The sequence below is a fragment of the Lipotes vexillifer genome, unplaced genomic scaffold (genome assembly GCF_000442215.2).
Source record: "Lipotes vexillifer unplaced genomic scaffold, Lipotes_vexillifer_v1.1 scaffold498, whole genome shotgun sequence".
NCBI lineage: Eukaryota > Metazoa > Chordata > Mammalia > Artiodactyla > Lipotidae > Lipotes > Lipotes vexillifer.
In genome coordinates, this window is record NW_006793744.1 from 1,537,188 (window position 1) to 1,549,419 (window position 12,232).

Sequence of the window (12,232 nt, forward strand, 5' to 3'; positions counted from 1 at the left end):
GCAGGAATGTTGTGTAGCCCCCAGAGCAATAAAATGTGTCTTCTGCATCATGGAGATTACAGATAGTGGAACCCTGGGTTCTTACTACAAAGAACCCAGGAGTGCAGCCATGCAGGAATTCAGCAAACACGTCAGGCCCAGAGAGCACTGAGACATCTTAACAGTAAGATATCTCGGGTCCCCTTTACTTGTTCTGTTCTCTCTCCCCTTCTCCAGGCTTGGTAGAGGTGGGGAACAGGAGGCAGAAACTTCAGTCAGTGGACTAAAGGGAGGACAGAAACTCTAGGCCAGGAAAGAGAAAAGGACAATGCACCCTTTCCAGCAAAACCCACCGGCAGCCAGCAGTTGCTGAAAAGGAGAGAAGTCTTACCTTTAAATCAAGATTTGAAGTGTTGATTATTATGTTATACATTCTAATTTCTGAATTAAGGCTTTGTTTGGCAACTTAAAATAATTGTAGATCTTGATTTAGAGTGATGAAAAACGTCATGGGACTCCCAGCTCTTCGTTTAGTGGCAGAGGAAGTACTTCCCTCACTGAGCTGTTTCTAAAATGGCAGATGTGAGGGAGGAATTAAGTTGCTTCTATGGTTTTACCCTATGAGTACAATGCAAAATATGTATAGGTTATTTCTTAACACAAAGATATTAATAATACAGATCTGCTCATCTTTATAATTAATTTTAAATCTCCCCTTGATTTAAAAAAGTTTACTTGTTAAACAATTCTGTCATTCCAAATAATTTCAGGGTTGCCCTTCCACCAAGTGGATTTTGGGTTTTCTTGTCAGATGGATTTCTTAACAGACTCCGTATCTAGGACATATTCTTGCCCACAGCACTGAAAGATGATAATTCTTATTTATTTTCACTATTGTTTGAGGTCCTATTACTAAGAAAAAATGGAAGTCGGCAGACAATTCGTAGCCCCTACTACTTAGCCCTCATTACTGACCCAGTTCTCATGTCTGACGAGTCTATGTTCCTCCATAACTTTGTATCTAACTTCCCTCCCAGTATCATTTGGATTTTGCATGGCTTTGGCTTTCAAAATATCTGAATGACTTCTAATTGGATTCTGCATAAGGCTTTGACTATAGTCACAACTTCTAACTTCATTCTCACGATACCAGCAGGCTTCTGTTGGAGCTTCTTTTTATATCTTCTGTATCTCTTAACTACTTCTTAATATTTTTTACTGCTTCCTAGAAATTAAAAATAGTTCATCTCCAATAGTTCATTTTCAGATAGTTGATTTTCAAATCTTGCTTTTTACTTCTTGTAATTTCTTTAGCTTTCTGTTTCTCCTTTTATCACTTGAACCTTATTGAACATATTCCTGATATTTCTAGTTGAAGGAATGCTAATCTCTTGTTTGTTGTGCACTGCTCTGTTTCTTTACACTGTAATGTTTGATTACCATGATCTCATCTTCAGCAGTTATTATGTGTGGGTGTTTGAATTCTCCTCAAGTGTGCACTTACTGAGTGGCTTCACTTTCCCTTTATGTTGCTTTCCTGATGGGATTCCCATGTTTTTCCTGTGTCCCTTATTTAGGATTCCTGATATACTTTTCCCAGGTTCTTTAGTGTGTTCCACAGGGCTGGATTGCTGGAAATTTGATCTCCTGGTTAAATGGAATATTAGCTATATTTTTACTAGCTTCATGGAGTGTTATCTTTTAATGAGCATTGTCTTGTAGCATAAGGAAAATATTTCAAAAATACTCAACAGACATTCAGTGCTCATACATGCCTTGAGTTATTTGTTACTATATTTATTTAGTGAAAAGGTTTGAGCCAATAGTATTGTAACTGTGTGTATAGTGAGCACTTCATAAATGTTTATTGAATGAAGAGCCTTCCTGGTATATATTACTTTACTCATTCCTATTGTTGAAGACTTAGTTCTATAACCCAATATAGAGGAATAAGAATCTTTTAAATTTGATGTCTTCCAAAATATTTCACAGCTTTCATAGCTGGCCAGCACTGTATGAAATAAACTATTGTTAAAGCTTTATCCATTGTAACAGTTACAGTGTTTACTGTGGTAAAGGTAGAAAAACCGAGTTTACTTGGTATGCATGATAAAGGTGAGATTGATTTAATGGCCCATTTAAATTAAAATATTTCAAAAGTAGAGCATGTTTCAGGCATAATTTAATCAAGATTCTGACTCTGTTTCTCTTGGTTTTGCCTTTTGTGTAATGCCTTTGTCCTCAAGTTGGCTTTCTTCATGGTTCTAAGATGGCTGCCAGCAGTAATTTGGTTTGTTTGCTTCCCTGTAGCTATACAGTTTACAATCCAGAGGGCAGGAGAGAGTTGTTTCCCACAACCATTGAACAAAAGACTTTGATCTTATCCTGATTCAACACTTGAAATCAACCACTGTGAAGAAGAGCATTCATACAGTGACAGGCTTAGGCCTGGGGTCGTTGCCTATCCCTCAGCACCAAAACCAGTATTGGGCTTCCCTGGTGGCACAGTGGTTGAGAGTCCGCCTGCCGATGCAGGGGACACGGGCCCTGATCCATGAAAATGCATTTAGGGATGGAAAATTTGTCCTAAGAACATTCCAGAAGATGTGCACCTGGAGAGGTTTACCAGAGGTCACAAATGGGTGGGTGGCCTGAGCTCTCCATCTGGTTGGTACAAATGGAAGTTTCGAATTTATTTGAAAAGAGATTTGAGTGAAGAGTTTGACATCAGGAGACTTTGCGTAAAAAAAAAAAAAAAAAAAAAAAAACCAGTATTAAACCCTGACAAGAAATGGGCAAGGCAAACATGAAGAAAATTGCAAAACTCTACTGAAGGACATGAAAGGACTCTTAACTAAATGGAGCAACATATTCATGAATAAGTAAACTCAACTATAAAAACATCAGTTTATGTCATTTATATGTTATGGTAACCAAAATCCCACTAGATTTTTATGGATAATTCTCAAGTTCATGTAGTAGAGAAACTACAAGAAAGACCAAGGAAGTATTTAAAAAGAAAGAACAATGGGGTAGGATTTTCCCTATCAGATATCAAAATATAATGCTACAGGTAATTAAAACTTGCTAGTTGTGTAAGAATAGACAGATAACTGTAGCAGTACAGAGAAGCCAATTGCATTCCTTGAGATTTACCCAGGTGGGTGGAAAACATGTGCATACAAATGTTTATAACAGTTTTATTCATGATTGCCAAAACTTGGAAGCAACCAAGATGTCCTTCAGTAGGTAAATGCATAAAAAAACTGTGGTACATTCAGACAATGGAATATCATTCAATGATTAAAAGAAATAAGCTATCAAGCCATGAAAAGACATGAAAGAACCTTAAATGCATATTACTAAATGAAAGAAGCCAATCTGAAAAGGTTACATAATGTATGATTCTAACTACATGACATTCTAGAAAGGCAAAACTATATAGATAGTGGTTGCCAGAGGTTGTGGGGAGACAGGCATGAATCGGCAGAGCACAGAAGATGTTTAGGGCAGTGAAAATATTCTATGATACCATAATGATGAATACATGTCATTATACATTTGTTACAACCCATTGAATGTACAACCCCGAGGGTGAACCCTAATGAAAACTATGGACTTTGGGTGATAGCAATGTGTTAGTATAGGTTCATCAGTTGTAACAAATGTACCACTCTGGGGAATTATGACTGGGGGAGCCTGTGTGTGTGTGGAGGCAAGGGTTATATGGAAGCTCTCTCTAACTTCCACTCAATTTTGCTGTGAACCTAAAACTGCTCTAAAAAATAAAATCTATTTTTTAGAAAATGAAGTAGACCTTAGAAAACATGTTGACATGAAACATAAAGGATAATTCCATGTGTGTTTTGACATGTTCTCCACATTGATCATATCAGTATATGAAGCAAAGGAATTGGGACAAGAAGGATGTCCCCTAGACTTTATAGGGGTCCCTCCCTAGGAGGGGGGTAGTGGTGATGGTGCAGAGGTGGAGAGCAAAGGGGAATTTGTTTAAATACTTCTGCATTGTTTGAGTCTTTTAAAACAAAAATGTACTCATTTTAATCTCTTGAAAATATATTCATATATTGCTTATAATGGGAAAATAATTTTTTCTTCAAGTTTTATTGAGATATAATTGACATACAGCACTGTATAAATTTAAGGTGTACAGCATAATGATTTGATTTACATACGTCATGCCATGATTACCACAGTAAGTTTAGGGAACATCCATCATCTCATATAGATAAAAAATTAAAGAAATAGAAAAAAAGTTTTTTCTTGTCATAACTAGGATTTACTGTCTTAACTTTCATATATAACATATAGCAGTGTTAATTATATTTATCATGTAGTACATTACATCCCTACTACTTATTTATCTTATATCTGGAAGTTTGTACCTTGTGACTCTCCTCATCCAGTCCCCCCAACCCCTGTCTCTGGTAACCACAAATTTGATCTCTTTTTCCGTAAGTTACTATACTTTGTTAGTTCCTATTACACAACATAGTGATTCTGTCTTTCTGTACATTTCAAACTGATCACCATGATAACTCTAGTTATGATACATCACCGTACAAAGATATTACAAAATTATTGACTATATTCCCCATGCTGTACATTTCATACCCATGACTCATTTATTCTGCAGTTGGAAATTTTTACCTCTTAATCTCCCTCACCTATTCCTTTCCTCCCCCTACCCGCTTTCCCAGGAAAAGGATTTTTTAAATAGTAGTTATATACGCTCATAATATAGAAAATGTATAAGTATGTTCCACAATACAGAGGTAACCATTTGTTAAGTTTTGTGCACTTTCTTGCAGTTTTTTGGGGGTTTTGAGTTTTTTTGGTGATAGATAGGCTCTCAAATGTATTGACACTTTCGTTTACAGCTTTTTAAAAACTCTGTTCTGTATCTGTGTCATTAAAAGTTCTTTTAAAACGTTTCCTTTGGCTACATAATTGTGACACATCCATACTATGAAATAATGATTTAACATTTCTCTATTGTTAAGACAATTATATAGCTCCCATCTTTATATATAAACACATCTTTATAGTGTTCATTGTTTCCTTATGATTGATTCCTAAATGGAATATTGCCTTAAAAATAAATTTTAAAATTGTAGATACACTAATAAGAGTTTTTTAACATATGAAATCTTAAATTATACTGCCTTGCTTTTTTTTTTTTTTTTTTTAAGGAAAAACAAGACATAGAACCTTTTTTTTCCATAACGTACCGTACATGAGTTTTGATAAAGCAGTAGACTGTTGTGGTTTCTCTTGCTATACCTCTTTTCCCCATCCTCTGTTCCTTGACATTCTTTCCCACCTATGAAAACTATATTTTTTTCATAATGCTTTGAAATTTTTTTTATTTCTGAAAAGGAGCAAATCAGAATTCCAGTGCAGCCAGCTTGAATCAATCTTCCTGTTCCTCTTCTGAATAGGCAGTTCCTCCAGGCAGTGAATTAGCTCTTTAGAAAACATTGGCATTATGTTTCTGAACCCTGAGTATCTGTATAGGTGGTCTGGAATGCATTAAAGAGAAGCATTGTGTCAGATCCTTCCTCAAGTCTAAGAATGAAATCCTGTTCTTGCTAATTACAAGACATTTTTGTTGTTGTTGCTACTGCTGTTTTTTCTGAGTTACTTGGTTTTAAAAATTATTATTTGCTTTAGTGAAAGTTGGAAATGGATTTGTTACAGTGTTAATATATAGTTGATTCTTGTTTTATGTTATAGAAATGTGTCAAGAGAGTTTGCTCTTTAAAGGAATCCTGTGGTGAATACTTCTCTTAACTATAGAGTATCACTTCTTTTTCTATTTTTGTAAATGTGGACTTTTGTATTTCTTTCAGTGACAGAAATATTGAGATATTTTGTTTCTAGTTCAGACTACAGTATTTAGCAATAATTCATTTTTTGCTGATGAACTAGGTAATATTCTCCCATATATTAATATCTTGTGTGTTTTAGTTGGGTTTGTTACTGCAAGAAAACAGGTTTATGTGTAATCCAGTAGTTCTCAAACGTGTGGTGCCCCTAACCAGAAGCATGTTAGAAATGCAAATTATTAGGCTCTATCCCAGACCTCTACTGTTCAAAACCTGGGAGGTGGAGCTCAGCAACCTGTGTTTTAACAAGCCGTTCAGGTGATTCTGATGTGTGCTAAAGTTTAGAACTTGGGGTTTAGATAATACCTATAGAGTGGCTGAAAATCTCAGCTCTTAATCACTTGAGGCCTGGATTTGGTTTAATTCCAAGGTATGTGTTAGGAACTACAGCAGTATTGCTTCTAAGCGATATGTAGATGAAAAACTGGTAGCACGGGCTGCCTCACAAGAGTTGCTTTCATTGTTTGCAGTAGTTGAGATTTTAAGAACTAAACAGAGCCAAGAAGCCTTCACTATTGAGTTGAACCAAATTGTTTCAGTTCTTAGGATAATTAGCAGAAGCTTCTCATTTGATAACGTCATTTAGATTGTGCCTCCCTCCATTACCAAGATACTTAAAATGATGAGTCATGAAATCACATTTAAAATACATAAGGTTATCTTCAGAGTTAAGGAATTCCTGAATTAGCTCTCTTTCAAATGCTTTTAAGTTGTAAATAATTACAAGCAGACATACAATACCTGGGAGACACTTCATTAATAGAATTAAGTTATATGTCCATTAATTATTGGTTAATTTTTACATAGTTCTTCATTTTTTGGGTAACATCTGCCTACTTGGTTATTTTAAAAACATTTGTAATGGAAAGTGTTATGCTAATATATGTGTATTTTTTCATTGGAAAATTCTCTCCTCCTGAATTCAGATGTTACATGCATTTATTAATTATTTCAGGTGGGTCCTTCAGGGTAGAATATTAACCTTTTAAACAGAGTGTTATTTTATAAGTGAGAACCCTTGTTTTAAAGAACAAGATCTCTTTGCTAAATTTAGGGCTTTAAAGCTTATTTTGGCTCTTAACTCTACAGCAGATTTTTGTTTTTTTAACTTAGGAAGATAATTACTCTCAAGAAGAGGTATAACTGGTTTGGTGGTGGTGTCTTCTTGGCATCACAGATGGATCTTGTTCATGCTATGGATTAGAATCAGGGACTAGAGAGCCATTAAAGGAAAACTGACAATATTCCCTTTGTGCATATTGAGAAGTGGAACATTTCCCAAAGTCAGGGTAAAGCTACAAACTTTTTGAAGATACTGTTTGTGATTTTTAAGAAAAAAAGGGTATCTAAATATAATTCACCCTCTACATATAACAAGGTCATATGGTGAAAGGTCAGTTTCTTAGAATCAGCCAAAAGAAATTACTCATCCATTCGTTAATTATTTCCCAAATGTTCATAACTCAAGAGTGAGTGAGGAGTGGAATATGTTTTTAAAAAGCCCTTACCCAATCAGATGAGTCTAAAATTTCTAACTAGTTTATGTAGCAAAAAATGTGATGGAGAATTTAGTGTTGAGAATTTCCTGTGATTATTTACTTAATCTTGGGCCCAGGTGAGATTAATAAAATTGAGATGGGGAGGCAATGTTCTGAAGTTAACCAGTCCTTTTCGGTGTGGGCCCAACCACATGCTAATGAATATTCTGTATCTAAGGTCTCTTTAGGCTGGTATTATTTAATCCTTTTACAATGTAACTTACTACTTTCTAAGCTTCGTAAAATGCTTAAACTGCTCGCTTTTAACGTATGTAAAACATGCCTAAAATTGGCAACAATCTAATAGATTTTTTCTTCTTTAAGAACTTAGTATACAGTGATGTGTTCATTTTTGACTCTGTTAGTGAAGCAGGTCACAGTACTACCAACCTATAAGAAACATATATAGAGTGTTTCAAATAAGACTTTCGTCAGAAGTGAAATGAAATGTGAAGAGAGAATTTATATAAAACAGATTTTTTTTTAACTTTCAAGTTAATTTTTTAACTAAATAATATACCTCAAGTTATTTGTGATGGGGGCGGGGAACCTAATAAATCAAGACTGTAGAAAAGATTGAAAGCATATTGTACATTTTTTTTGTATAGTATAAAAAGAAATATTTTAAACTTTTTTTTTTTTCAGTCTGCCCTAATGATTCATGATACTTGGTTTTCTTCAAGTTAGAGAAATTAGTGCCCAATGTAGTCTTTGACATTTTTGTTATACTGACTTGGGCTGAAGACAAATCTCCTTTTGTCTTCTTGATTCATAAACTTTATGTTAAGCAAGTTTATCTTAGCAAACCATTTTATTTGTTTCAATTCTCTAGTTATCTGAGGGAAACCAAAAGCATGCAAACCTGCAGAAAAGCATCGAGAAAGCTAAAATTGGCCGACATGAAACGGTAAGTTTCTATCTGTAGATTCTTTAATAATGTCAATTCTAAATAGAAGAATAAAAGCATCGAGCTTCCTGTGAGGAGGATGCTGTTCCCACTAGAAAAGAAGTGAGTCACAGCAAAAGCTGTGAACATTTGACCTGGTAGGATTCCCTAATTGTGAATCTAGATTTATTATTATTGTATTATATTGTGTATAGCAGTGTAGCATAGAAGCATAAACCCTGGAGCCAGACTGCCTGGGTTTGAAAGTCTCCTAGACTCTTTCTTCTCGGTTTTCTCAGTTGTAAAATGGGGAATAATAAAATCTATGTCACTGAGTTATTGTGTGATTAAACTAGCTAATATTTGCAAAGCACTTAGAAGAGAGCCTGGCACAACGTAAGCCTTATATAAATGTTTATGTAAATTTTTAAGAGTCAGCTTTTTAAGAGTCTTGGCACTGAATAAATTGAAAACTATTGGACTTCCCTGGTGGTGCAGTGGTTAAGAATCTGCCTGCCATTGCAGGGGACATGGATTCAATCCTTGGCCCGGGAAGAGTCCCCATGCCATGGAGCAGCTAAGTCCATGCACCACAACTACTGAGCCTGAGTTCTGGAGCCCCAGAGCCACAACTACTGAGCCCGCGCACCATGACTACTGAAACACACACGCCTAGAGCCCATGCTCTGCAACAAGAGAAGCCACCGCAATGAGCGCACTGCAATGAAGAGTAGCCCCCACTCGCGGCAACTAGAGGAAGCCCAGGCACAACAACAAAGACCCAATGCAGCCATAGACAGATAGATAGATAAATTTTTAAAAAGAAAGAAAGCTATCAATACAGTGTCTTCATGGCCTTGTAATATTTCTAAATTATTTACATGAATTTTGACCTACTATTTTATTTTAAAAAGTGTTAGGGGTTTTTAAAAATTCACTTTACTTTTTAGTTTTATCATTATCTCAGGTATGGACTTATGACTTGAAAATATGTTGAAGATCAACATGAACATCTAAGCATTTCATCTCAACCTTTATTTGTACCACTTGTGAAAGAGACTCAAAAACTTGTCACATTATATTGGGCTGGCCAAAAAGTTCGTTTGGGTTTTTCCGTAACATCTTACAGAAAAACCCAAACAAACTTTTTGGCCAACCCAATAGAAAAGAATACATCACAGGTTTACTTGGCTTTATGCTTTTCAGAGTTATTTTACATACATTCTTTCATGTGAATAGTCAGGACAGTGACGGATAGGAATTGGAGAATGGTAATTGCTGAAGAATATTTAAGGGAAGGTAAGTTCTGGGCATAACCTGAAACTTTTATTTCTTCTTCAGTTGACAGCAATTACCACCTCTTTATTTGATCCTGTTTTTTTCCTGTGATTTGGCAAGAACTTGTAGAAGCACCTTCAACGAATGGTGACATGTTCATGCCACAAAGTAGTCAGCCAGTCTGCTGAAGGCAGTCCACTGTAACCACTGAAACTAGGGAGAAAACCCACTAGCAAACACAGTTGGTACCTACAGCTATCAGAAGATTATAGGAGTTCAGAAAGACTCCTGAGAAAGATGAACTCTTGTGTTCATCCTGAGTTCACTAGTCACGAGTTTTCAGAAATATCTGAAAGCTTTTTCTATCTACTAGATATTATTCATGGTGATGATTATACTGCTGATGATGGTAATGAAGAAAAAGAAATAGCTAACATATATATTCTGCTTACTATGAGCCAGGCAGGTACTGTTCCAAATGCATTTTCTATCTTGAATCCTGCCAACAGTCTAAGGAGGTAGCTACTATTACTATATTCATTTTTACATTTGAGGAACTGAAAGCACAAAAAGGTTAAGTAATTTGGCAAAGGTCTTGGTGCTAATAACCAGGCTCCCCACTCAGGGTATCTGGAGAGCTGTCATTGCATTCACACAGATAGTCACCACCCTGCTTCTCCTGTCTTCATTAGCTTTTTCTCCTCTTGTTTTTCATTGTGGAGTATGTATAATTTGGGTGTTAATAGCAAATAATGATCATCTTATATTGCAGTTATTTTTCAATCTCTCCTACGCTATGCTAATGTGGTATACACTAATCATATGTAACAATTTACATTTGAATTAAAATTAAATACGATTAAATTCAGTTTCTCAGTAACAGTCACATTTCATGTACTCAGTATCCCTATGTAGTATCCCTATGTAGTTTCCTGCATTGGAGAACACTAATCTAGAACATTTCTATCATTGCACAGTTCTGTTGGACTCTGCTACTTCAGAGGTCTGTACATGCATTCTGTTATATAACTGCTAGCAAAAGTAGCTTTCTTCACTTGGAACCAAGAAGAATAGCTTAAGGCAAAAGTAGAAAAATACGAGTACAAAAATACAAGCTAGCAAGGAACCTTAAACAAGTCCCATCAGGCAGTTTGAACTCTTATTTGGTTTTGCCTCAGACTTTTCCTATAATTCTGTACCGTAACCTTTTCCAGTATTTGGTTTTTATTTGGACTTATTTTCCACACATATGAACTGAATACCAATAGCACTATTACGTCTACCTGTTAGTGAAAACTATGGCTAGGAATTTCAAATGGTGTTTATTGGATCATTTTGTGTAAAAGCTTTATTCTGGTTTACCTTTAAAGAAAAGTGATAGGAGGTCACAAGCTACAGTTCTGTTATTTCTGATATTTTTAAAGGTTAATCATCGTTGAAGTCTGGAAAATTATCTAGAACACTTTCAAGGAAAATTTTATAATGATTGATGTTGCCATAAAATATTACTTAATATATATAGATACAATCTTGCGAAACTACCCAAGAAGTGGTATAATTTTTTTCCTAATGTGATGACAGCCCTCTTTTGAGTTCAGACATAGTTGGTAACCTCTCATCTGTTTATGAGCATTCCATTCTACATATTAATTTCCATTCAGTTAACATTTATATAAGATAATTGAGATTGCAGAGAAAAATGAGAATTGAGTTCATTCTTATACTGTGAATATATATGTATATTTAATATTGTCAAAACCTAATGCGTGGCTTCCCTGGTGGCGCAGTGGTTGAGAGTCCGCCTGCCGATGCAGGGGACACGGGTTCGTGCCCCGGTCCGGGAAGATCCCACATGCCGCGGAGCGGCTGGGCCCACGAGCCATGGCTGCTGTGCATCCGGAGCCTGTGCTCTGCAACGGGAGAGGCCACAACAGTGAGAGGCCCGCACACCGCAAAAAAAAAAAAAACCTAATGCGTATCAGTTATGAGAAAATAAAATGTTTATAAAATGTATAAACTTATGGCATTTTGTTTGTCTTAAATGTACATAATGTTATTTTGAATACAGGAAGAGCGAAGCTTGCTAGCAAAAGAGCTTTCTTCACTTCGAGACCAAAGGGAACAGCTAAAGGCCGAAGTAGAAAAATACAAAGAATGTGACCCGCAAGTTGTGGAAGAAATACGTAAGTTTGTATTACACCTTGAGGGTTTTTAACTTTGCTAACAAAGATACTTTATACTTCTGGTTGCCTGGTAACCATTCTCCACGTATATGAGAAAATAAAGCCCTTAATAATATTCATATTGCATTAATATTTGCATTAAGGAGCCTTAATGTTAAAGCACTGAACAGTGACAACTTTGAAATTATGAGCATTTCAAGAATAAGGACGGTCGGTGGGGTAGAAGGTTAAAGACATAAAATATAGGCTTAGGAAACTGAGAAGTCAGAGAAGGAGTTAAGTTGGCCTCAAGTACCTTGACTCCAGAAAGAAATCCACCATTATCTTCTAGGAAAAGTAATACCAAAAAATACGAGTTTACAAGTTGCAGAAAAGTAGTCTGTGTATTGACTTGCCTTTTAAATATTCCAATGATGTTTTTCCTTACTTTTAAAACAGAGTCCCCAAAGCTTCATTTTC

General features: G+C 35.7%; 1 protein-coding gene across 2 annotated transcripts in view; it reads left to right on the plus strand.

Moving 5' to 3' along the window:
• Window positions 1-12,232, plus strand: part of MND1 (meiotic nuclear divisions 1) — an 84,534-nt gene that overhangs the window by 43,172 nt on the left and 29,130 nt on the right. The window contains exons 5-6 of one of the 2 annotated variants that reach the window (XM_007466716.1): window positions 8,259-8,333; window positions 11,659-11,773. In XM_007466716.1, coding sequence (XP_007466778.1) covers window positions 8,259-8,333; window positions 11,659-11,773 — 190 coding nt within the window. The remainder of the gene's footprint in view (window positions 1-8,258; window positions 8,334-11,658; window positions 11,774-12,232) is intronic. The other variant, XM_007466717.1, reaches the window with a different exon arrangement.